The following is a 27434-nucleotide window of genomic DNA, read 5'->3' as shown; positions in this document are numbered from 1 at the left end:
AGGAAGGCAGTGCGCCACCCGTGCTCGCAGTTAAACCCACGACGACCCCGGAGTCGCCGGTCGTCTCACTCTCACCGCCGGCCAAACGCACGCTCGGAGCACCCGACACGTTTCGACGTTTGGTTCGCCAGCAGCCCCACGACCTGATTGATAGCTGTTGATCCTGGCCGTCCATCCGCTTTATACTCGCTTCAGCCGTAGCCGCCCGATAACTGACGAAGTGTCGCCCATTACTCGACAGCCACGGGTTCAGTCACGGCCCTGGCACCCATTCCCTCGCTGTCCTCCAGCTCCGGCCCGACCCGGCGGCCCCCACACCGCCGACGTCAAGAAGCCTGAACCCAGTCGAACGTCGTCGACATCGTCTCCGCCTCCCTCATCGCAAAGTACTTTTTATTAAATGCTGCAAGGTTTACAGTGTGCGTACAGGGTTTAATTTTCCTGTGCTGCATGGTGTGATGGTGAATAATTTGTACTCCCTCTGTTCCTAAATATTTGTTTTTTTAGAGATTTCAACAAGTAACTATATACGAAGCAAAATGAATGAATCTACACTTTAAAATATGTCTATATACATCCGTATGTGGTAGTTTATTTGAAATCTCTAAAAAGACAAATATTTAGGAACGGAGGGAGTAGTTAATAATTATATAGTGTATGGATAACTTTGAATATCGGCCGTTGGATGAAGCCGATCCAACGGTTGGGAGGTGGCAAATCCAAGTAGTCTTGACCGTTGGATATTCTCTTCACTATATTGGATTCTGTCACATGTACTAATCTAGAATATTCCACACTTGTGCTTATGCACAAACCTGAAAACAAAGACATTTCCTTTTTGTTCTAGATTCTTCCAGACTTCAATTCTTCATGTTTTCCTCTGTTAAAAGAATGGACATTCATTATTCTATTTTTTATGTTGTACAATATGCACATAACACATACACTTCTCATTTGTTCTAGACTCTTCCATACTTCAGTTCTCCCAAGTTTTTTTCTTCCAAAAGACTTGACAGTTATTTTACTTTATTTTTTTTGTTCAAAGCTAACGCAACATCTTTCCAAAGTCCAATTTTCTTTCCAAATGTAATACTCAACTGTTCTTATGTGTTTCACATGATTTTTGTGTAGTATTTACCACATCCATCAAATATTATGTAGTTATAATTTGATTTCGAATGGGATGGGTGATGAGACTTAAACCTCAACTTAAATTTCATTTGTGCATGATTCCAAATGTATATATTTGTCTATTATAATGTCGTGTGTCGATATTGGGTCACACTTCACTCTTGCGTGTAAGGCACGTGTAACTTACTAGTAATTTGTAGTTATGCCATGTCAAATTAGAGTTTTTATTTTGCGGATGCCAATTAGAGGATTTATCTTTGATTTGAACATGCATACTATGTATGGCAGAGATGCATACAGATCTCTTGCATAGAGATGCATACAAATATATGAGCAGTTTTCCTGTTTTTTTTTGTGTGTGTGTGTATCTATACATATAGCTTATTCTACACCCCTAGTAACGCCATATACAAAATCTAGTAAAACCATGTACAAAACGTAGTAATTATGAAAATATTTTCTTTACTAGCCAAATTTGTAATTTACTACATTTTATAAAAAAAATACTATATTTTTACTGTTCTACACTCACACTTAGTTTAGCATTACTATATATATCTGAATGCTTCTTTTACACCGTAATGAATTGGTTCTGTAGGCGCAGACAGTGCAAAATCATGCAGTTCTTGTGTAATATACAAAAAACTTACACTAATGTGCACATGCGGTTAAACATTCAGGTAATAAATACACATGTTGAATGATTCCTCAATTCAGAGCCTTGTATCATGATTAAACATATCCTGTTTTGAAACTTGAGTGGTCAGTGGTTTAAATTGGAATGCACTTGGGCTAGACATGGGAGGACAAGATTGTATTTTAACTCGCTTACTCCCTGCTCCATTTTATCCTGCTCCATGAAAAAGTGCTATGAGATGAGGTGACAGGTACATATTCAGACTGAAAGTTCAAATAAAGTGCCAATGTTACAAGGGCACTGTGTAGCAGAATCAAACATGACAACATTAATCTATCATTCATTGACATATAATACCCAGAATTGAAACCCCATGTTAAAAAAGAATGTATTACTTCCATGGACCTAAGTTGCAGAACAAAAAATTGCGACCCAAAGTGGAAAGCAACTTAGAAATTTTATTTTCGAAGTACATCCTATTAAACCAAAGGAAAATAGGTACAGAAAATACACTTCTTTCGAAAGCAGAGGTAGCATCCATGAAAGAAGAAAAGTGCAAAGCAACCCCTGCATCATTAGTAAACAATGAAATCAAGCAAGGACTACAAGATTTTGTCCTTTACAGACTTGTCTCTGTAGAGAGCAATGGACTGCATAATTAAAAATAAATGTAGTATGCAATGCGGATAAAAATAGTAAAGATGTATGACAATTTTCCGTACAGATAAAATAGCACAACCAAAAAAATGTTTGATACAACTTGGGGATGCTTTAACAGAATTGAAAACAGTGTGGAAAGCTTCTACGGGACTAAAACCACACCACGCCCAACCCTATTAACTCCACACCAAGTCTAGCACCGAAGCACACCACTACAGTGCGGAACTATCGTCTCCTGAACCGTCTCCTACGTTGTTGTCTCCGTAGTCTCCTCCGAGGTCGAGGTCTACTAAATCGTCTGCTGGTTTGGCCTTCCGCACTTTCAACTTGTTGTGGGGTCAATTTATCAGGGCAGCAACAAATCCATTTTCTGAACTGTCGAATGCCATGCTGCGTAGTACGAGGTAGACGTTAGGACCGTTTTGTAGTTGTATATGTGAAAGTATATATGTTCAAGTTAGATGGGGAAGATGTAGGTACCTGGTCGGGTATCGCTGTCAGTCTTACTCTAGTCCAATGTTGGATGTTCTTCAACATCCATAGAGCTCAGGAACAACCATCTGTTTGTCGTGGCACTTTATAACCAATGATAGGCCACGAACTCACGGCAATGTACGGCCATCTACTTCCTTGCATGCCATTTTCCATCACCGCTATATCTAGATGTGTTTCCATCCCAAGAAGCTGCAAGTAACATGAGCACTAAATTTAATACAATATCCGTATAAACTATAAGTTGTATAAAATGCCGTTAGAGGCTCACCGCAGCAATTACTTCTTTGCAGTTGTTGTGCGATTGGAGTGAGTCCAGAATTTGAATCTCCCTCTTGTAGCTGTTGACAACAGCTTTGATGTAGGAAAATCTGCATGAAAATTTTGTAAGTGATTTGAAGTGCCTAAAATAAAATTTCTTATTATTATCACTGAAGGGTAGGGTGTAGTTACCATGTCATGCTTGAGCTAGTTATCTCCCCATTTAGTGCCTGATTTGCCTTTAAAACATCCAAGGTATAGCTAACGATTGTCGACCTTTGACATACACGCTTCCATGATCTCGTACATCTTCTAGTCCGTCTAGGCGTAGGAGCTCAATTGCCGCATGGAGTACTGCCGTGGAATTGTCACGGTAGATGTCCTTAGTGTCAGGACTTAGTCGCGAGGCCAGCGCATCTATGTGGTAGCTTGAGAGGGGTTAGGCGGAATCGAGAGACGCAACACAAAACAAGGATTTAGACAGCTTCGGGCCCCGGGAAACATCATCCGGTAACAACCCTACATGCTGTTTGAGGCTAGGTCTCATTATGATCACGGGAGAGTCGCCGGGAACCGGCTCTCGGTGTCTAGCCCTAGAGATTGTTTCTTGTTACTTGTCCCTCTTTGGGGTGCCCTGCCCCTCCTTATATAAGTTAGAGGGGCGGGTTACATGTGGAGTCCTAGTAGGACTAGGACTAGTCTATCTTCTCTTACAAGTTAATTACAAGTCCGGGTCTTGCTTCCTCGTAAAGGAAATATTCGTCATCCCTTTCTTCTTAAGTCGGCCCATCATAAACGTGAGCCGGCCTTCTGGGCCTTGGGCCTTGTCTTCTATCTGACCCGCCGTCGGGGTCATCCGTGAGTCGTCTGACAGTGAGCCGCCAGACCCGTGAGTCTCCAGTCCTCCGGCGGGTCACGGTGAAGCGCCAAGTCCGGCCGGGTCATACTTCCGGCCGGGTCATACCGCGTGGTATATCCCCGACATTAGCCCCTAGTTTAATTTGGATTTATCCATGTTAAACTAATCTGTAATATAAACACAAGAACAAATTTGACAGATTGTGTTCCGGGTTAAATATTCTTTGTAAGCCGGCACTTGATCATCCTTAAGTCCTTGTCATCTTCCTTCTTGATATGTATCCATAGCAAATCTCTTTAGCAGATATGTTCAAATTTTGCCAATGCAAAAAAATCCAGATACTTCCTTTGAAAAATCCGGGTTAATAGGCCAGCTTCAGAGTCAATTTGCTGACATTGGTCTCTTGTTGAGAAATATTGTAAGAGATAATCCACTTGAGTCAGCTTTCAATGCTCTGACTTGACAAAAATATTGGTCTTCAAATATTCAACTTATATTCAGCCGGCTTAAAGATATAAAACTTGCCGGTTTATGAGTACCAAAATTGCCGGGTTATAAAGGCTGATACTTTCGGGTCATGATTGTTGCCAACGCCGGTTCCTGTAGCCCCCAAGTCTTGAGGAGAACAAAGTGATGGCTTAAGACTTGCTTCAATATAAATGCTGCCACTTTGAAGAAATCCATATTGCTCATCTCAGTCACTAGTAAAAACTGAATACTCCATATTATGTAGCCCCCAAGTGCCGGGTTGTCATGCTTGCAGCAACCTGGGACTTGTAATTGCCTCATGCTCATATAAACTTCAACCAGTGTAGCCCCCAAGGGCCGGGTCAGTAAGATATTACCGAGCTGGGACTTTGTATATGATTTATTGATAATAACAGTATATGATGTAATCTCCACCATGGGGCTTGAACCCACGTCCACAAGGTTAAGAGCTTTGTACTCTACCCACTGAATAGTGGATCTTTCAATATAATGGATTAAGGCTTGTGTACCTTGAATTTTCGACAGGAGCAATTGGTAGCCCCTAAGGGCCGGCTCATTACAATGTGACGAGTCGGGTCTTCAATAAGATGAGCAAAAAATGACTTTGCATTAGCCCCCAAGTGCCGGGTCGTAAGCCTGCAGCGACTCGGGACTATTCTTTCCATTGTAGAATAAATCATATCCATTGATAAAATAATAGCCATTGCGCCAAAGCGACTTGAATACCTCATCTGTTGATAAGTCAATCCGGAGTTTAAATACCCGGCGGCTCTTGGCCGATGGCGACTTAATACGCCTCCATTGTAAGCCGGAATTTTTACAACCCGGTGGCTTATAGCCTTTGAGAAAACCAAGAATTGATAACCCTTTTGAGACACCAATTTCAATCTTTGATGATGGGCTTGAACTTAATCATTTATGTAAGTCATAGCCCTGTAAATCCTGCACAGAGTTTAAACAACATATGCCCTGGTGACTTAACGTTAAAAGCCAGGGCGGGTAACCACCCAAATGTAGTCTTATCCTGCACACAAGTAGATCACAAGATCCCTTGGCGGTTTACCGCAAGGCGGGTCATAATATCTTACATATGACCACTGATGTGTAAAAAAGGAGTCACAGATAAGCTTGTTATGAATCATAACTTTAAAACATAACAATAATATCATACTTGTGATATTGAATTTGCATTTGTCGGTTTATATGACCTGTGATATTGAACTGTACCGCCGGCTTATGATACCTGTGCAGTAATTGTGATAACCCAATCCTTAGAAGCCAATGCTTCCACATAGATAATGATTGTCATAAGCCGGCGACTTATCATCGAAAATCAAGCCGAGTTTAAATAGAAACCACTCATATACACTTTAGATGTGTTCAAAAGAGCTTCAAATAAAATCCCAAAAATTATTGGCAAAAAGAAACTTCAAAAAATCTTGAGGCTTCTGATTCGAATACGATCAGAAAACCGTCCCAAAGGGGTTAAGCTAAGATTCGAATACGATCATATAGCCCCCAGTGGCTTTGGCGTTGCCGATCAAGAGGGTACCGACAGCTATGTTCTCTTTGGTTCGAATACGACCTATGTTTGAACAGGAAGCCCCCAAATGACCTTGAGAGTTGTTTAACGACGCTGATTCGAATACGATCCACGTCGGTTCCCAAAGGGGGTTGAGCTATGGTTCAAATATGACCAAGAAACTCCCCAATGAGCTCGGCAGTGTGCCGATCAAAAGGGTATCGACAGCTATGTTCTCTTTGGTTCGAATACGACCTATGTTTGAACAGGAAGCCCCCTAGTGATCATGAGAATATTTAACGACTCCGATTCGAATACGATCAGGGTCACACCAAAAGGGTTAAGCTAAATTCGAATACGATCAGCTCCCGATGGTCATTAAAGCAGGGTACCTATATTTGAGTTGTGCTTTGTAACAGACTCTCTTTGGTCCCTTTAATTTTTCCTGAGAACTCGGACTTTGCGAGAGACAACCTCTTTTTGAACCGGAAATTTGTAAACCGGATATTGAGAGCTTCAAAGCTTTATAAGATACAAATTTACCTTGAGCCGGACGTTTGAACCGGATTTGAGAGCTTCAAAACTTTGCGGGAGAAAGATATCTCTTGAACCGGATTTTAAACCGGAATCTTTATTTGAACCGGCACTTTTCTGACGGCCTTTAAAGTTTCATCAATATGGTAGCAGCCTCCGGAACCGGGTTATTTTTCCCTCCAATGACCCGGGGTTCCCGAGTCATGTCACTGTAGCCCCCGAGTCTCAAGATGACTCGAGGAGTTGGCTTGAGATTCTCCATATTTAACCGTGATATAAACCGGCATAACTTGTATATCACTGGTGTTGATAACACGATGTGTATCCACAGAAGGTTGAGGTGACTGCGGCGGGTTATAAATGATCCCGTATGAGCCGTGTCAGCAACTCGGCCAATGGTTCCTTCCAACTGGCTGTTTGAAGTTTAACCAAACTGTATCGATGGCGACTTGTGCGCATGTCCATTGAGCCATCCATGTGCAGACGGCGGCTGATAACATATGATAATTTGCCTCCAATTTGTTGGAAGAAAACCGGGCTTCCCAAGTAGTGACCTGCTCATACTCAATACGCAGCTCATGCAGATAAGTGCGGCTCGGTGTGTTGATGTAGACCAGGCCGCGGGAGGCGGACGGAAAAGACGACCTCAGCATCAGAGGTGGCTCAAACAGATGAACCGGCCGCGGTGTTATAAACCGGCGCGGTCGGGCGAGCTAACCACGTCGTTTTGATGTAGTGAACAATTGTCCTTCATCAACAATATTGCAGACCAAGACAAAGATAAACTGCTCTTTGACAAAATAATATGTACCAATAAAATATATTTTAGATGGATATCACCTGATGTGCCAGGCCGGAAATAATCCACCATGAAATTGATGATCGCTAGGTGAAGTTGAAGTCGCTCACGGGTGAACCGGCCACGGCGTGGTAAACCGGTGTGGACGGGTGAGTCGGCCGTGACCTTTGTAAGCCGGTGCGGACAACGAGTCGGCCACGGCGTTGTAAGCTGGCACAGACACGTGAACCGGCCGCGAGGGCGGACGGGTGAGTCGTCCGTGGCGCTGCAACGTAGCGCGGACGGGCGAGTCGGCCGGCGCGTTGACGTAATCCGGATTATGACACGCCAGTCCGTGAAGCCGTGCGGTACCGCCAAACGTGCCTCCGTGGCATAACACCACTTTGTAATGAATAATTCTCCTGTATATGACAATGCACAAACGAGAGTAATTGTTCGCGAAGAAAATAAGAATGTATCAATAGAAACTTGACAGGATGGATTTCACCTGATACGTTTTATCAAGAAGCATCAGCTGTAGGGTTGCAACAATGATGACAGAGATGGCGGCTTAAAGCACAGCTGCGGGTGGGTCAAGGCCAGTAAGCAGCTGCGGCGGCGCAGAAGTAGTGGCGGCCGAGAAGGTCGCAAGGATGAGACAACGGCAGAGGCGTGAAGCGTCGGCGGCTCACCATAGCAGGGGCGGCTCAACGCTGCCTCAGCAGCTTAATAAACGCTAGTACAAAAGTGATGTTGGCGCGCGCCCCTTATGCGACACCTTTGTAATGAATAAGGGTCGTGCGAAAAAAGTACCATAGGCCAAAGTAATTGTTCTTTGACAAAAAGGAATATGTGCCAAAATTATACTTAGAGGGATATCACCTGATTCGCCCGGACAACAGATGAGTCGGCCGTGGCATTGCAAGCCGGTGCAGACGGGCGAGTCGGCCGCGTTGTGTTGCTGATTTGTTCAGATGACGGTGATCCGTTCAACGCGACAAAGGCGGCTCAGGCAGGCCGGCAATTTAATATAGCCCCCGACGGCTCAATACGACAGACACGGCTCAGGCAGTTCCATGGTGATGGCGGATTATAGGCTGAACGAGGTTCGGGTCACGACAGGCTGTTGAAGCAGGCCTGGAACAGAGGTCGGCGACTCAACGCGGGTGAACCACGGCAGCTGCAGAGGTGAGATGTCCACGGCGGTCGCTGCGGTCACATAGGAAACAGAGCAGAAGACCCTGGCGAAGTAGCATCCGGCTCAAGGTGAGCCCTCCTTCTCCGGGTCACAGTTGGTTTGTACCCATGTCCGCGCAGCGTTTAAAACAAGGGCAACGACAGACCACATCAGCAACTCTACGTGCCGGCGAAATGAGGTGAGGAGAGCCGCGGGTGCTCGGTGAGGCGACGACAGAGGTGGTTTGCTGCGGAGGCCGGCCAGCTTGGCGCGGGTAGCCCAGGTTGCATCCATGGCCACCGCGGCGGGCGGCAGGGCCAGCCACAGCTGCATCTTCCTCCGGGTCGTAGACGGCTTGACCAATCCATGTCCGATTCCTTTTCCAAATCATTACTTTCTTTATTTAATCTTTAGTCACGCTGGCCCCTCCAGGTTCTAGTGCGTGTAGCAGCAAGGGATTGAACCCAAAAACTGATTTTGCTTCTCATGGACGAAACTCACTAGACAATCTGAAGTAGATTAAACTTGTATGGAGTATTACTTTGCTTCTGGCCAGCGAGTAGTTGTACTAGTTGTAATTGGTCAAAACTCTCTGTACTTGGCGTCCTGCGGTAATTGGACGAGGTGAAGGCGGCCTGGAACGAAGATGACGAAGCGGTCAAGGTGCGTTTTTCCTCCTTCGAGTCGTGCTAGTTTTGGACGAATCCATCCCCGCATCTTCCAGGTCGTGGCCCTTGTATTTTATTTTTAATCTCCAACCACATGCCGGATTCCTTCTGAGATCTTGTGTGGACCAGTATCTTTTAAGCCGGCTTGTACCATATTGTTACGCTTGGAACCTCTCCTTGATGCTTCTTGAGTCTTCACGTGATGCATCGGAATTGATCAATCCAAACTTGCTCTGATTAGAGCTCACGAACATGATCTCGGCGACTTGCGATGGTGCACAGGAGTAACCCTAACTTCTTGAATCTTCTTTAACCGATGAATTGCAATCTTCTCGGTTCCTCAGAGAGATCCCTCCAAGAACTCAACACCACCGTGCGCGGGCCCCACGGTGGGCGCCAACTGTCGTGGAATTGTCACGGCAGATGTCCTTAGTGTCAGGACTTAGTCGCGAGGCCAGCGCATCTATGTGGTAGCTTGAGAGGGGTTAGGCGGAATCGAGAGACGCAACACAAAACAAGGATTTAGACAGCTTCGGGCCCCGGGAAACATCATCCGGTAACAACCCTACATGCTGTTTGAGGCTAGGTCTCATTATGATCACGGGAGAGTCGCCGGGAACCGGCTCTCGGTGTCTAGCCCTAAAGATTGTTTCTTGTTACTTGTCCCTCTTTGGGGTGCCCTGCCCCTCCTTATATAAGTTAGAGGGGCGGGTTACATGTGAAGTCCTAGTAGGACTAGGACTAGTCTATCTTCTCTTACAAGTTAATTACAAGTCCGGGTCTTGCTTCCTCGTAAAGGAAATATTCGTCATCCCTTTCTTCTTAAGTCGGCCCATCATAAACGTGAGCCGGCCTTCTGGGCCTTGGGCCTTGTCTTCTATCTGACCCGCCGTCGGGGTCATCCGTGAGTCGTCTGACAGTGAGCCGCCAGACCCGTGAGTCTCCAGTCCTCCGGTGGGTCACGGTGAAGCGCCAAGTCCGGCCGGGTCATACCGCGGGGTATATCCCCGACAAGTACCTAAGAAACAAGATATCATGTTAATTGCAAACATGAATAATCAAAGATACCATTTTGCATAATTACTTACATCTCATCCACCCATGCTGCAAATGATGAAGGATCTGGTATTGTGAGGCATTGAAGATACTTCTGCGCTAGCATTATGTCTCTTCACCAAGTTGGTGGTCTCATGAGTACTGTTGATGTAATCAGCTACTGTATTCTGTGTTACTCTATCTATTTCTGCCTGAAAATTCAACAAGTTCTCCTTGAGCTGTTTCAGCTGTTGGGCGTTGCGGCGCTGCTTTTCCACGTGGGTACAGAACCTCGTTACTATCATTAGTCCGTTGAGATAGAGCCCCTTTCCTTCTGAACGCGGGAGGTGTAAAATTCATACTCCTCGCTCTGTAAGAGTGAAGACTTCTTCTTCCGGCGGTCATGTCTCACACGCAGTCCATGGTGTCCATGGATGTATGCTTCACCTTTTGCAATATTGGACGAATATGGTTGGAAAAAAATGTTTGTTAGCAATATGGTTCGGACATGTGATGCTGACGTCAGATTCTGCCAGTAAGTTCTTGACCTGCTTTTTATTTCAACCGTAATGCTAACTTGCATCCATCTTCACAGAAGGTAAAGAAAACATCTATGGACCCCATAAGGGAAAAACTTACAGAGACAACGTTGTGGAATCAATTGGGAAGCGAACTTACTGGCAGAATCTAAGGTCAGCATCACATGTCTGAACCATATTGCTAACAAAAGTTTTCTTTCCAACCATATTCCTAACTTGCGTCCAATATTGCAGAAGGTGAAGCATACATCCATGGACGCCAGACTTTATAGGGAGACGTGTGAGACATGACGGCTGGAAGAAGTCTTCACTCTATAGAGCGAGGAGTATGAGTTTTACACCCCGCGTTCAGAAGGAAAAGGGCTCTATCTCAACAGACTAATGACAATAACGAGGTGAAACGGCTCAAGGAGGACTTGTTGAACTTTTAGGCAGAAATAGATAGAGTAGCGCAGAATATAGTATCTGGTTATTTCAACGATACTCCTGAGACCACCAACTTGGTGAAGATTAAGGACATAATGCTAACACAGAAGTATCTTGAATGCCTCACAACAACAGATTCTTCATCGTTTGCAGTGTGGGTGGATGACGGTGTAGGTAATTACGCAAAAGGGTATCTTTGATTGTTCATGTTTTTAATTGACCTAATATCTTGCTTCTTATGTACTCGATGCGGCAATTGAGCTCCTACGTCTAGATGGACTAGAAGATGTACGATATCATGGAAGCGTGTATGTTGAAAGGTCAACAATCGTGAACATATTGAAGAGAGATGACACAGTCCCTAGTTGTACCTTGGATGTTTTAGAAGGCAAACCAGGCACTAAATGAGGAGATAACTACCTCAAAGCTTACCAACATCCTACCCTTCAATAATAATAAGAAGAAATTTTATTTTGGTGTCAAAAATTTGTACATGGAGTGTAACCTCTATGTATTTTGTTGTAACCTACTAAACTTTTGTGTTGTAGATCTAATGTAAGCTGCAGGAAATCGGAACAGATCTACATAAGACGCGTCATGCTGATCTATATGAGTTGACATACGAGTTGAATTAATGTTAAGCTAAGAAGTAGCACAGAGATTTCTATGATGCGTCAAGATGATCTATACGAGTTGAATAGATGTTACGCTAGCACAGAGATTTGTATACGTCTTTGTCGATGAAGAGATTTGTATACCTCTTTGTCGACGAAGTTGCAGCCTTTGGTGCAGCTGATTGGGAATTTTTCGTGGACGACTGTGCTAGCCTCGCGGACGAAGCAGGATGATAGGAAGACATGGCGATGGTGATGGCGCTGGTGAGGTTCGCTGGTTATTATGCTCGATTCAAGGAGGAAGGCTGGGTCGTTGTGGTGATGTTTAGGTCAATGAGTAGCTGGGTACCGAAGCGTGTAGTTTCCAATCACGTAATTTATTTCTTGCCGATGAGATAACCGCGTGTTTTCTTTCTTGCCGATGGGATTGGCCGTAAGTTTCTAGAATCCACAAAAATCTTGCTTCCGAACCCACAAGTGCCATTACGGTACGCTAAAATAGATTGGGTACACCTGGTTCGTCAAAATAATGTTCGTTACGCTAAAATATCATTTTATTGTGTACCAATAATCACGTCCTGAAATAATGTGTTCGCTCCGGACATTGTGTATGAAGAATCATGTTCTCATAGAATGCGCTCCCTCGGTTACAAATTGCCATGGTGGCATTAATTGGGCCCATTTAAGGGATGCCCGGACCCACATGCGTAAGTACGAGCTAGTACGAGTCATCCGGACCCACAAGTGCCGGTACGGCTGCTCCGGAACCACAAAGTGTCAGTACGTGTCGTTCGGACCCACGCGTGTCAGTCAGCCGATCCGCACCCATAAGTGTTAGCGTCGTCCAGACCCACATGTGCCAGTACGGCTGCTCCGTATCCACAAGAGTCAGTACGAGTTGTTCGGACCCACATGTGTCAGTACGGCTACTCCGCGCCCACAAGTGCAGTATGAGTCGACCGGACCCACACATGCCAGTACGGCTGCTTCCGCCCACAAGTGTCAGTACGAGTCGTCCGGACCCACATGTGCCAGTACGGCTGTCCGCACCCACAAGTGTTAGTACGAGTCGACTGAACCCACATGTGCCAGTACGGCTGCTCGGCACCCATAAGTGTCAGTACGAGTCGTCCAGACCCACATGTGCTAGTACGGCTGCTCTGCACCCACAAGTGTCAATATGATACGATCGACCCACATGTGCGAGTATGGCTGCTCCGCACCCACAAGTGTTAGTACGAGTCGTCCTGACCCAGATGTGCCAGTACGTATCCTCCACACCCACAAGTATCAGTACGGCAATTTTTCTTCGTTTCCGGCATTCTTTGCATTTTCTAGACTTTTTCTAGTGAAAATACTTTAAAACACAGGACGGACGTGACGTAACGTGTGTTTGGTGTCCGAATTCGTTCTAATCTTGCATAGGAGACTACCATTGGCATGCCCAACTGATGTCAAAATTTAGTGTCATTTCATGCATGGCATGAAACACTCCATGTACAAGCACTATCGTTCGGGTCTGCCGGCAGGGCAAGTCTCGTAGCACTTTATTTACACGTCCACCAAATGAGCCCAAACGCGTCAGTACAGCTGGTCAGCACACACAAGCTAGTGTCAGTACAAGTCGTCCGGATCCACAAATGCCAGTACGAGTCAGTAGGAGTCCCACATGCGTCAGTACGAGTCAGTATGAGACATCCAGACCCACAAGTGCCAGCACGGTTGGTCCACACCCACAAGTGTCAGTATGAGTCATTCGGACCCACGTGTGCCAGTACGACTGCTTCGGACCCATAAGTGTCAGTACAGCTCCTTCGGATCCATAAATGTCAGTATGAGATGTTCGAACCCACAAGTGCCATTACGGCTGCTCCGGACCCATAAGCGTCAGTGTGAGTCAGTATGAGCGTCCACAGGAGGGGGGAGGAGCAGCCGCCCCTGTGCGACTCAGGCGACGGCGACCGCAGGGCGGGAGAAGGAGCGAACGCCCTTGTGCGACTCAGGCGACAGCCCCCGGGCAGCTAGGCGGCGGCAGAAATATGAAGAACGAAAGAGAAGGGAAACCTACGAACTAAGATAGGGCAATTCTTCAGAGCCTTCTCGGAAAAAAAAACTAGCAAGGTTACATCCCTGGAGCAGTCTTTAGAGCCTTGGGCAAAACATGGTCATCTTTCGGTGGACAGGAGGCGAAGATGCTCCCATGTATAGCAGTCGTTGTATAGCAGAGGGGTACATGGTACATCATACTTGATGATACCCCGCACGTTGTTGCGGGAATATTTTGTAACATATTTTTATATGATTATGAAACATGAATATTTGAAGTAATAATATAAAAGGCTAAAACTGAAAATACATACTATAATTTATTATGTTTGATTACTATATAGTTGTAAAATATTTATTAAATATAAGTAATTTAATAGAATGAAAATTCTCATGTATGTTTGCATGTTGAGATGAGTCTTTTTTCATGCATGTTTCATGATAAAGTGACATGCTTGCATGTTGAGAGACAAATGGTAGTGAAGATGGGCCTTCTCTCACGCATGTTGTGTGATGATGTGGCATGCTTGCATGTTGAGAGAAATAGTTAGTGAGTCAGTATGAGCGTGCACAGGGGGGAGAAGGAGCAGCCACCCTTGTGCGACTCAGGCGACGGCGACCGCAGGGCGGGAGAAGGAGCAGACACCCTTGTGCGACTCAGGCGACAGCCCCCGGGCAGTTAGGCGGCGGCAGAAATATGAAGAACGAAAGAGAAGGGAAACCTACGAACTAAGATAGGGCAATTCTTCAGAGCCTTCTCGAAAAAAATAGCAAGGTTACATCCCTGGAGCAGTCTTTAGAGCCTTGGGCAAAACATGGTCATCTTTCGGTGGACAGGAGGTGAAGATGCTCCCATGTATAGCAGTCGTTGTATAGCGGAGGGGTACATGGTACATCATACTTGATGATACCTCGCACGTTGTTACGGAATATTTTGTAACATATTTCTATGTGATTATGAAACATGAATATTTGAAGTAATAATATAAAAAACTAAAACTGAAAATACATACTATAATTTATTATGTTTGATTACTATATACTCCCTCCGTCCTTGAAAAAGTGTACTTCCAACTTTGTTGGAGGGTCAAACTATCTCAAAGTTTGACTGAGTTTGTGCAAAAATATATCAATGCTTGTGAAACCAAATAGGTATATGAAGAAAATATATTTTATAATGAATCTAGTGGTACTAATTTGATGGCATAATTGTTGATATATTATTGTATAAATTTGGTCAAACATAAAAAAAATTGACTTTTCAACAAAGTTGGAAGTACACTCTTTTAAAGACGGAGGGAGTAGTTGTAAAATATTTATTAAATATAAGTAACTTAATAGAACGAAAATTCTCATGTATGTTTGCATGTTGAGATGAGTCTTTTTTCATGTATGTTTCATGATAAAGTGACATGCTTGCATGTTGAGAGACAAATGGTAGTGAAGGTGGGCCTTTTCCCATGCATGTTGTGTGATGATGTGGCATGCTTGCATGTTGAGAGAAATAGTTAGTGAGGCCTAGCGAGTTTGTGCAAAAATATATCAATGCTTGTGAAACCAAATAGGTATATGACAAAAATATATTTTATCATGAATCTAGTGCTACTAATTTGATGGCATAATTGTTGATATATTATTGTATAAATTCGGTCAAACATAAAAAAGTTTGACTTTCCAACAAAGTTGGAAGTACACTCTTTTAAGAACGAAGGGAGTAGTTGTAAAATATTTATTAAATATAAGTAACTTAATAGAATGAAAATTCTCATGTATGTTTGCATGTTGAGATGAGTCTTTTTTCATGCATGTTTCATGATAAAATGACATGCTTGCATGTTGAGAGACAAATGGTAGTGATGGTGGATCTTTTCTCATGCATGTTGTGTGATGATGTGGCATGCTTGCATGTTGAGATAAATAGTTAGTGGGGGCTAGCTATTTAGATATGGAATATATTTTTTGACTGGGAATTTAGATATAGAATATTGTTATAACAACTGTTGTATATTTATTTGTTTGGAAAATATATAATGTATATCACTCAATCTTCAACTGATCACTACTAAGAAAGGGCATTATTATATTATAGGTAGAAAACCCACTCACGGAAGAGAAACCATCTCTTTAATTATTCTCCATATATAGGTAATCACTACTACAAGCCCCCATAAATAAACTAGTTAATACGTTGAACTTATATTTTCAGGGTCTCGATGAATCTCTTCCCTTGACGAAAATGTTCAGTCGAACGAAAAACCGAAATCCTTGGCCTTGAATTTCCCATATCTTGGTGGTCGCTTGTCATCCAGCAAACCAGGCGCTGGCTCCAGCACCGTTTCACCATCCACAACATAAAACACACCCAATGAAAGTCTCTCCTTCTTGGCATTCGTCACCACCCTATGAACTGGACTCATGAAGATTCCGTTGCACATTATCTGATTGCGTCAAATATTTGTATACAAGTGAGCGAAGCATTAGGATTCAGAAAATAGGATATATGTGCACTTATGATTGTGGATTATTCAAGAGAGCAAGTGCTTGGCTTCATACCTCCATGCAATCAGCTAAGTTAATCACCAATGTATAAGGCTTGACTGGGACATTGTACCATTTCCCATCTCTCTGAACTTGCAAGCCACCGACATCATGGTCAACAAAAAGGATTGTAAGGAGACCAACATCAGAGTGAGGCCTCATGCCCAAAACTAGTTCAGGTCTCGAACATGGAGGGTAGTAGTTGAACCTAGCAAACCCACGAGCCGTGTTTGATATTTTGTTGACGAAGTAATCCTCATCCAGGTCCAGGATCTTGGCTATTGATCGCAAGATAAGGTCTCTTATTCTCTTGGTTCTTGATGCGTACTCAAGTAGCACATCCCTGTACACAGGAAGACTCTAGAATTAATAGTTTATAGTCAATCAAAGATTTTGATTTCTTTATTCAGTTTCTATGGATTCGCTCTGAATATTCTTTTTTTATCCTTCAAAAAGATCTAAATATCTTTTAGAGAAAGCAATTAATCAATAAAGTTCACAAAACCACTACTCCCTCTGTCCCAAAATGATAGTGTCAAAAATGATCTTACATTTTGGGACGGAGGGAGTACATCGCAAGCAACAAAAATACCATATCATCAAGGGAAGCTCACAAAAGTACACCTTTCATGTTGGAACTTAGGAGTATTAGAAATGTGAAACAACACTGAATGAAGGTAAGGGAGTAGGTGATTAACCTGAAAGATTCCGGGTGAGTGGGCCACTTGGCAAAATTCCTCTCATCTTGTGGCTCCACCCTCAAATGCAACCGGTCGTTCCAGCTGAGGCCCTGATCCTGGGGGGTTACCACTTTGTCATTTCCATAGCCTTCCATCTCCAAGTGCTCGCCGTCATCTATCAAGTTGCTGCATTTGTTCTTTTCTTCAGGCGGCTGCCGGAAGAAGTCCCTCGACGCGCTCATCATGGCATCCATAAGAGACTCCTCGATTCCATGGTTGGTGACCTGGATGAAAATCTCAGCAGAAGTCGAATAGTTTTAGCTAGTACTAGTAGAAACTAAGGTACTGACCAGGAAGAGGCCCCAGGTCTGTAGGGCCTCCCGGAGCTTGTGGGCCTCGTCGGCGGCCATGAGCCGGCCAAGGTCGATGAGAGGGATGGGATCCGGCATCTCGTCAGCGGCCAGCAGGTGGTCTCGGTCTCGCTCGTGCACCACGTACTGCCGTGGCGGCTCCTCGACGGCCGCCGCCAGATCCTGCACCGTCGTCCGCACCATTGAGGGAGCCCTGTTCTTGGTCACTGTAACAACCTTGCCGTGGTATGCCGACGGACGGAGGTCTATATGTAAGAGGAGCTAAACTTGGAGAGGAAGAAGGAGAGAGGAGGGGAGACGGCAGTACATAATTCTAATCTTGGGTACCAACGTGTTGGGTTACTAGTGCTCACTTAAGTTGAAGATAGGAGCTGTGCTCTCTTGTTGGGTGGAGTACTACGTGTCCGGTTACTACTGCTGCCTGCTTGCTTACTGGAGTTGAGGTAAAAAAAGGAAGGTGCCTTCCTACATTTTGTGAGATCATGCATGACGCACTCACTCACTCCATGCCACTCTTCTTTGATTTGTCAGTCACAACTCATATCATCTTCCAGAGTTCCAGTCCAGTCGGGTTGCGACTAAGCTAAGACTTGCCCATTCAGTTTCATTGCGCCATCCACATCCTTCAGGAGCCTCAATGAAAAGCGTTTGTATACAAAACTCTTGAAAAACACAGTAAAGCGTTTGTATTCAGTCCAGTTATATCCCTGAGACTGAGATTATCTATCTTATCTTCGACGAGAACAACACGAGTTGCGAGGAGCATGTGCTCAGCTGGAAGCAGTCCTCAGGGTCTTGGACAAAACAGGGGTATGTTTGTTTCATTCGTAGATCATACACTGTATAACAAAACAACTGATATGCATTGTATAACAGCTAGAGTATAGTATTTGTTTCAAAAGGGGCACTGTTGCTTGTTTCTTCAGAGCAACTCGTGACAAATTGCTCGTTTTTCTGGCACATTGTGGACGCTCATTGTTGTTGCTGTCGGCCTTCTTAGCCGATAGTGTTAAAAATTGTGGCGAGAAAGAGTCGCAAATTCGGAATGCAATGCCGGCCTTTCGGGCAACCAATGCATGCGAAAAAAATAATATATCCATTCGACCATTCCCCCCCTATTGCAACTGAACCTTGCTATAGGTACGATGAATTTTCGTCCAACACTCTACTATTAGAGACAAATCATAGATTATCAGTTTGTGGGCCATAGCATCTTCTGTCTAGTCGTACCAGTGTCCGATAAAAAAGAATCGTACGTAGAGCAGTTTCGATTGCAACTCCATCCTACTCGCCGGCGGCGCTCCTCCCCCCAATGTCCCAACCTCCTACTCGCCGGCGGTTCACGTCTCTCATTCGGAGTCGGGTAGAGTTCCTCCGTTGCCACCATTGATTCCGGATCCGAAGAGATATCGCTGTCGATGCCGATGGCTCTATTTAATCGCGGCCGCGAGGGAGCGACATCTACTCGCTTTTCGATTCGTCGCGCAGGCGCCGGTGGAGGCAGCTTGCTGATGGCCAGGATCAGGACGGATCGATCCCTGCGCCGCGGCCGCGGCCGGCCCGCGGCGACGACCGGATGAGCGCCCTCCCCGACGACCTCCTGCTCCTCGTCCTGCGCCGTCTCGACACCCGCACGGCGCTCGGCACCGGCCTGCTGTCCAGGCGCTGGGGCCGCCTCCAGCGCGAGCTCCCGGCCCTCGATTTCCGGGTCAGCAACATGCTCCCACCGCGCTACCATGGCCTGGTGTTTCTTCACCACGACACGAACAGGAATGGATCTCATCGTCTGTTTAAAAAGTTCGCCTTTATGCCAAACATTATGAGGTATGAGCGCCGCGCCATGCGCGCATTGACCAGCTCCGTCGAGAGCTTCTTGGATGAGGATGGCGCTCGAGGAGCTAGCCGGAGCTTGAGCAGGCTGAGGCTCGAGTTCTTCATCACTCACAACACCGGCTGCATGAACAGGCTAATCGCCAAGTGCATCGACCATTGGGGGGTCAGGGACCTCGAAGCTGTTGCCAGACCCATCTACTTCCAGCAATCCGTCCACACCTTCCCCAGCTACGGCCTCTGCCAGGGAGCCTCGCGCTTCGTCCTTGCGAAGCCTCAAGCTTGGAGGCTGCACGCTCCCGCCTCTGCACGAGTTCAGCGAGCTCACTATGCTCGTCCTGCAAGGCATTCAGAAATCGACTCCAACGGCAGCCTTCGAGGGCGTCTTCACCTTGTGCCCGCAGCTGCAGATGCTACACCTCAGGTCCTGCGGCTGCCCCTGGGACACGGACCTGTTGGTGGACGCCCCCAGCTCGCAGATCAGGGAGCTCGTCCTTGACAAGTGCAGGTTCCGACATGTGCGGATGAGGACCCTTCCCAGTCTCGAGAGCCTAGCCTCCATGGACACCATGCTACACTTTGAGTCCGCTTCATTTCCCTGCCTCAGGCAATGCAAACACACTGCTAGGATTGGTACCATTCTTAGACCGCTAGGACGTCGGAGTGAATACATTGGGCATCAGTGTGAGCTTGGCTCGTTTCTTGGATGCACTTCGGACATAACCAACCTGGTCATCCGGTTCACGGGACCTAGACGATGGATCATGCTGGCATCTAGCTCATCGTCCTTGTTGCCCAAGCTGAGGAAGCTGCTTGTCGCCGATGTGCCTTCCTCCTGGGATGTCTCGTGGCCCCGTCTCCTCCTCGAGATGGCGCCATCCCTCGAGATCCTTCACATCCACATTGCTCCTTGCAAGGAGAAGCCCGGAGATTTAATATCCTGGCAGCCGACCAAGCTTCGGCGGCATCACTTGAAACAGTTTGTGGTGTCTGGTTTTGAGGGAACAAAGAGGCAGATTTACCTTGTCAGGTTTGTCATTGGAGCATCGACGGCCTTACGCCGTGTAGCCTTGTTCAAGAATGGGCATGCTCAGGAGAAGGGGCACTGGGACTGGGAGATGGTAACGGAGCAGCACTCATGGACCGACGAGGAGAAGGACACTATGCGGAAGGAGATTATGGATGGGGTTTCTTTCTCCAGCCCGCCTGCTCGATTGGTTTTCGGTTGATCCTCTCTTGTTTCGTTCAGTTTTCTATTTAATTCGAGGTAATTTGTTCACTGCACAATTGTAGCAAGAATATTGTTTAGTGATTCTATTAGTTATTTTATAAACCTCTGAATTCTGATGCAGGACATTGTTCCAAAGGATCACTAGAAGTTATACTTATCGATGCAATCATTTCTATTTCATATATATAAGACAAATATTTAACATGACTAGTAAGTTGCACGTCTTAATCGTTGAACAAGTGACATTCACACCAATATAAAATAAAAAAAGTTACAAAAATATATGAACTAAATGGATAAGAGTATGGGTTGGTGCAAACTTCTAAATGAAAAAAAAACATGTTGTGATGTCACTCAACTTGTATTTTTTCAGAAGTGAGACATCATTGTGGTCATGTTGTTGCGTAGAGACAATAATATATTGTTTAATCTATCCAATGTTCAGAATAAGAAATCTTCTTATGATTGGAAACCAGCCTTGTATTGTTTTCAGTACATGGAGGTGCAATCCTACTATTGATCTTAGTAGTATCATGGTGTAAGTAGTGATAACTAAAATCTGAGAAAAAGTTCAAGGGACAGTTAGATCAACGGATACTTCATAGATGTGGTTGCTGACCAAACGCTTATGTAAAGCTGCAAATGACCTTGATAATGTATTATGAAATTTCTGGCACTCGATTACATGTTGTAAATACTCAGAACTCACACCTGGATGGCTACTAAAATGAAAAATAGACATCTTACATAAGCTAATTCCAGTTATGCTCTGCCCCCTAGCAGGACTGGTCGTTGATGACAATTACCTGATAGATATAAATGATAGGTTGCCTTTTGGAATTGTAGGGGTATTCCGTATTGGGAAGAAGGGTATGACATGATACCTTTCTAGTAGTATTATCATCCACTCTAATTTTTGGGTTTTCAGGAGACTATGAAAACTAATTTTTCTCCTGCTTTTTTGAGAAAGATTGACCTGGTAGTTTATTCTCTTGGGACTGGTTACCTTCTCATGGTTAATCTGGTGGCATCTTTTGTGGGGTTAAATATGATGCATTTAACATTTTGGGTGTGGTCAAAGAGAAATGCTATTTAAATGAACTTGTTTCATTAAAAATGAACATCGAATTGTCTCTGCTGGTAGTATATGGCTCTGCTCATGAAGAGCATAAGACTGAATTTCTTTCTGAGCCTGCTTTCTTTTGCAATAAGATCACTGTTCTTTATGTGGTGGGTGGAGATTTTAATGTTCTTAGGCATTGTGAGGAAAAGAATACTAATACTCCCATGGGTCACAGCACTGATGTTTTTAATTCTATTATTATCCACACTCTTGACCTTTGAGAGAGTTTCATGAGTGGAGGGGTTTTTACTTGGACCAATAATCATGACAATCCAACTTTGGGAAAACTTGACAGAGTTTTGATGTCCTCTTCTTGGGAGGACTTATTTCCCCAAGTTTCCGTTAGGAAGTTGGTTAGGGAATTATCTGATGACAACATTTTTTGATTGAGGTATTTCTGCTAAGCCTCCCCTGGCAATAGGGAATTCAGATTTGCTATTGCTTGGCTTAAGAATGACCAGTTTCTCCCTGCTGTCAAGAGCATTTTGGAAAAGCCAGTTAGTAGTGATGATGTTATTGATGTTTTGAATATCAAATTTAAGAGATTTAAGAAATATTGTAAAGGGTGGGGGTCCAATCTTTTTGGTCATAATAGGAGAAGAGACATGATCTCCAAACTGACCTTTTGGTTTTGAAGAGCTTAGAGGAGCTGACTCCTTTGACCACTGAACAGTACCTAAAAAAAGTGGCAATCCAAGCTGACCTCCACGGTTTATATGCTGATGAGGAGCTTCATCGGTTTAAGATGACTAGTGAAAGGGACTGATGCTTTATTGCAACATGGGAGTATCTAATGGGAGGAACAGGAAAATTCTGATTCACTCAGTCTCTATGAAAAGTACTGATGCTTTACTGCATCAGTCCCTTCTATATTCAGGGGGACAACAGCACAGCTTATTTTCGTAGAGTATCTAATGGGAGGAAAAGGAAAAATCTGATCCATTCATTCAATGGGGATGATGGGGTTATAGAAGGGACTGATGCTTTACTGCAACATGCTACTTCTTATTATAAAACCCTTTTTGGACATGCTCCTAGTAATCTTTTTCCTATCTCCTCTAATCTTTGGAATTTGGAAAAATTAACAACAACAGCAACAACAACAACAACAAAGCCTTTTGGTAGGAGACTGGTAGATGATTTGCTCATTCAATGGAATGAGATTGTTGCAGAAGTGTAGAGTGTTAGTTTTAATCCTTCCCCTGATAGTATGTCTGGTCTCTACTTTATCATTGGTTAGGAAAAGATATTGCTGGTGCTGATAATAAGTGGATCTGGAAAGCTCCCATTTATCTGAAAATCAAGATTTTTATGTGGCAACTTTTCAGAGATGCTATTCTTACTAGAGACAATTTGAAAAACCTAAGTGCTTGGGGAATTCCGGATGTTCTTTCTACTCCGAGCAGTAGAATGCAAGACATGTATTTTTTGAATGTCATATGGCTAGAGCTGTGTGGGGAACTTTTGGTAAGGTCGTTGGGGCAGAATGTAGCCGTAATAACATTTGGCAAAGGCGGACCTGGTTTTATGCTTTTCTTCCTGGTGGGCATAAGTTTTATATGTCGGGGATTGCTGCTACATGCTGGGGTGTTTGGACTGTATAAGAAACAAAGTTACTTTTGACATTCATGTGGTGAGATCTCCTGTTGGGATTATTTTTACCATATATGCTCATTCTTGATGTAGTCTCTTTTTACCATATATGCTGAACTTTTCTGTAGTCTCTGGTGGTAGCAGGTTTTTGCTCTATAGCTGGAGTTTCGATAGCGAGCTCCATGCAGCAGGTTTCCTGCTAGTGCGAGCACTGTTGTGTTGGATGTGTAAGCTGTTTTTGTTGGTTGTCTTGCCCCGGTGTGTTCACGGGACTGGAGTCTAGAGCGCGTTCTGTTTTGCTTTTAGTTTTGTGCTGGTTGAACAGCGATCCTGTGGTGCTTGATTTGGCTTCTACTCCCTCAGTCCCATAATATAAGAGCATTTTTGACACTACACTAGTGTCACCAGTGTAAAAAACGCTTCTATATTATGATACGGAGGGAGCATATCGTAATGAATGTGGGGCCGGCCTGATTTTCAAACAAACAAAAGCTAACTGGTGTGGGGATACAGGAAAGAACAAAGGACAGAAGCCTTGACGCCAACACCGGCGCCGCCGACTCTGCTTCGCGTGCGTCTAAAAGTTTCCAGTTGCAAGTTAGGAAACAGGGCCGTGCTTATACCAACGGCATGTGAGAGTTCTTTCTTGACCCATCCCCTCTCTAGAGCGAGACGCTGTGTTTTGCTAGGTAGAGTATGCTTCTGCTGCAGATAAACGAACAGGAATATTGGTTCATTCAGGTAAACATTGCTAGACATGCTTGGTACCGACCACGGGCTGCTTCACTGAAACAAGGCAATGCGCAGCGGCACTTGACAGTGTCACAGACTCGCAGCTTCTTTCCGCCTTGCTTCGGGACGACAACCAGGTTAGCTAGCCATTCTGGATGACTCCAGCTTCTTGCAGCTTGTGTACCTCCTCGACGATGAACTTTTGCTTCTCTGGTGCTTGGCGCCGCGCTTTTTGTTTGATGGGGCGCGCATTGGGGCACACCGCCAAGTGGTGCTCGATTACCTCCCTCGGGACCCCGGACAAGTCGGACGCCGCCCATGCGAACACGTCCGCGTTCGCCCGGAAGAAGTTGACGAGTGCTCCTTCCTGTACCGGGGGTAGACCGGCGCCGATGGTGAAGGTAGGGCCTGAGTCGCTACCATCAACCGTCACCTTCTTCATCTCGGCGCGGTCTTGGGAGAACAATTGCTTCTTCCTTGTCGGCGCAGCCTCAGGGGACGTGGCCCCGCCTTCGGCGGCCGAACTCGCGGTCGTTGGGGTCCTATACGCGCGCCTGAGGGAGCAAAATGCGTCCTTCTTGTCGCATGTGATGGTGATGATGCCGCTACAACCGGGCATCTTGACGACATTGTAGCTGGGGTGGGTTGTCGCCATGAACTTGGCCAGCGCCGGGTAGCCAAGGATGGCGTTGTACGGCAGGCCAACGTGGGCTACGGTGAAGTGGATGAGCTCGGTGCGGTAGTTGTCGCGGGTGCCGAAAGTGACAGGGAGGCGCACCCGCCCTAGGGGTACAGTGGACCCACCCGTCACCCGGGAGAAGGGCCTAGTCGGCATCAGCTGGTCGTAGGGCACCTGAAGTGTCTCAAAGGTCGCGATGGAGATGACGTTGAGGCCGGCAGCCCCATCAATGAGGGTCTTGGCGACCGCGACGTTGCTAATGGTGGGGGTGCACAACATGGGCAGCGCGGCAGCTGTGGATTTGGGGTGATCCCTGGCGTCGAAGGTGATGTTGCGACGTGCCCAGCCGGGTGGCGGCGCGGCTTCACGTCCCGGAGAGCGGCGTTCGCTCCACGGGAGAACGGCTTGAGGTGGCGACCGGCGGCGTGGGCTTGGGCTCCACCAAGGATGCACGCCACCGCGTGGGGCCCCTGGAGACCTTCGCCCCCCCCCCCCCGAGCGGGGCGAAGCGCGCGGCGAACTGGCCACGAAGCTCGTCCCAGGAGGAGATCGAAGCCTCGGGGAGGCCCATGAGCCAAGAGCGCGGGACGCCCTGGTGGGCCATGGGGAAGTAGTTCGCCATGGCCTTGTCATTGCGACCCGCCGCCAGGACGCTTTGTGCATAGAGCCGCAAGAACTCTACGGGGCCGTGTGCACCGTCGTAGCACGGGGCGGCAGCTCCGGCCTGAACCTCACGGGCTAGTCCACCCGGCGGAGCTCGCGAGTGAAAGCACGACAGCCTGCGCTGCCCGAGAGGGCTTCGTGGGCGCGGTCGGGCGCTCGGCTCCCAGCGAGCTGGTGGCGAGCATCGGCCATGGAGCGGACAAGCAGCTTTGAGCGGAGGAACAGCGGCACACGCCTACCTGGCGCGCCAAAATATCGGAATCGGGGCTCTGGGGACCCAAGAAGTTCAAACACTGGGGGGCGCGAGTTCCTACGGCTCTGCTCTACCCTCACGACCTCACGGCAACACTGCGGCAGGCACAAACCACGGAAGAACTAAGAACACAGCAGTTACCCAGGTACGGGCCACCTTGCGGTGTAAAACCCTACTCCTGCTTGTCTGGATTGCTCTAGGATGAGAGGGTACAATGGTGTCTCTAGCTAGTAGTCCGGACCGGCCTCCTTCTATGGCAGCAGGTTGCCCCCTTCTTATATCGCGCCTCCAGTCCTCTTCCCCCGAAAATACTTGGCGAGAAGGATTGCCACAACGGCCATTTCGAAGGTGGACAGGAGCGCAGCATATCCTGACTAAAGATGGTCTTCGCCTGCAAAAGCCTCCTATTGTGACGCGTCAGTGGGCTCGGGGATGACCTCTGCCCTGGCGCGTCCTTGCCTTGGTCTTCTTGCACCGACCAGGAAGCCTTTGGAGATTGCTTTGGGAACTAACGAGTTGGCCTTGCTCCCTTAGCACAAAAGAGGAAAGCCTTCCTGTCTGCGCCCGCTGGCGCGGCCTCTGGCACTGTGTGCCGCCCGGCGCGTCACCCACATGAGGGCTCCGCGTCGCGTGAAGGGCTTGGCGGCTCTTGACTTGTCGCCTCCGTGAGGGGCCTCGGGAGGCAGCCTTGGGAGATGGCCCCGCGAGAGGACCTCGTGAGGCTCTTGGAGACACTCGCTGACGAGTGCCTCGCGAGGGCCTTGCTCGCGAAGTCCGGTAGCAGACCGGCCGCTGGGCCCTTGGGTATGCGCTGCGTCCTAGGCCGCAGGCAGACGGGTCTGGGTACCCCTAGTCCCACGAGCCCGACAACAACTATCCATTGTCAACTTCAACAAGACCACCGGCATCGGCAACGAGGAAGAAGCGGATGATCCAACCGAGCCACAAAAGCGCCGCCCAAAAAGTTTAGAATGGCGTTCCAGAGAAATAAGTGGGAGAAGGAGAAGGAGAAGCGAGAAGGGGCGGCTGCCAAGATGACAGAGAGGTTTGAGGGCATCTTGGCAAAAAAGAAGGGACGACGTGCCGATGTGAAGGAGGAAAATATGTCCGAGAGCTTTAACATCTTGATGGCGGCGATCGAGAAGAAGCTAAACCTCGAAGAGAGAAGACCAAGCTCGAATAGAGGAGGGTTGAGATCGCATCCGCTTTAGAAGATACTAAGATGTTGATCATGAGGATGAACGAGTTGGATGACGATGTGGCAATGATTGTGCGTACAGTTTGTGTCAATATGCTGGCGCACTTGACGGCTGAGAAAGAGGAGGATGGTGAAGAGGAGCCGACGACAGAGTGAGCGAGAAGGCTCGGACAGCCGGTCTGGCAGGGCAAAATAACCTCTTTTTTTTCACGGCCGAACTTAAACTTATGTGCTCGGATGCATGTAAAAGCTATGAACATCCGTCTTCTTTTATTGTGATCGGTTGCTATGAACGCCGCACTTTAATTGGATCATATTGCTACGCATCTGAAAAGAAATTGACCGGATCCGGACGAACCATCTCTCGCGTGTGTGCGACTCAGTGCGTTCGCCCGGTGAGACATGCATCTCGGAATGGAGTACATGGCGAGAACGCGACGGCCCGCCTTGTCTACCTGGTCGTCCAACTCTCTGAGCCGGCACGCTGCATTGAAGCGATCAAAAACCACGTGGTCGAGTGGCCGGGCCATGGCACCATCCGGCACGACATGCAGCCGAGTGAGTGCCAGGACGGTGGAGTAAACTGAGCCAACAGACACCACTGTCCACTGGTCACCACATCTTTAATCATGTACTCCTACGGGCCGAGGCAGTGCGCGGCTCGTGCTTGCAATT

The 27434-nt window shown here is 46.5% G+C and overlaps 1 protein-coding gene and 1 pseudogene across 1 annotated transcript; one reads left to right on the top strand and one right to left on the bottom strand.

Moving 5' to 3' along the window:
* Positions 1-15856: 15856 nt before the first annotated feature.
* LOC123141851 (2-oxoglutarate-dependent dioxygenase 11) lies at positions 15857-17820 on the bottom strand. The gene is made up of 4 exons (XM_044560916.1): positions 17437-17820; positions 17105-17370; positions 16422-16749; positions 15857-16306 (listed from the first exon to the last, which is right to left on the bottom strand). Exons 1-4 carry the CDS (start codon positions 17638-17640, stop codon positions 16109-16111), a joined length of 996 nt encoding a protein of 331 aa, XP_044416851.1. The 5' UTR covers positions 17641-17820; the 3' UTR covers positions 15857-16108.
* Positions 17821-18669: 849 nt separating this feature from the next.
* LOC123145610 (uncharacterized) lies at positions 18670-23308 on the top strand (annotated as a pseudogene).
* The last annotated feature ends 4126 nt before the right edge of the window (positions 23309-27434 follow it).

The sequence above is a fragment of the Triticum aestivum genome, chromosome 6D (assembly GCF_018294505.1).
Source record: "Triticum aestivum cultivar Chinese Spring chromosome 6D, IWGSC CS RefSeq v2.1, whole genome shotgun sequence".
Classification (NCBI taxonomy): Eukaryota; Viridiplantae; Streptophyta; class Magnoliopsida; order Poales; family Poaceae; genus Triticum; species Triticum aestivum.
The sequence above is the reverse complement of the archived record's forward strand: the minus strand, read 5'-3'. Positions and strand labels throughout refer to the sequence as shown.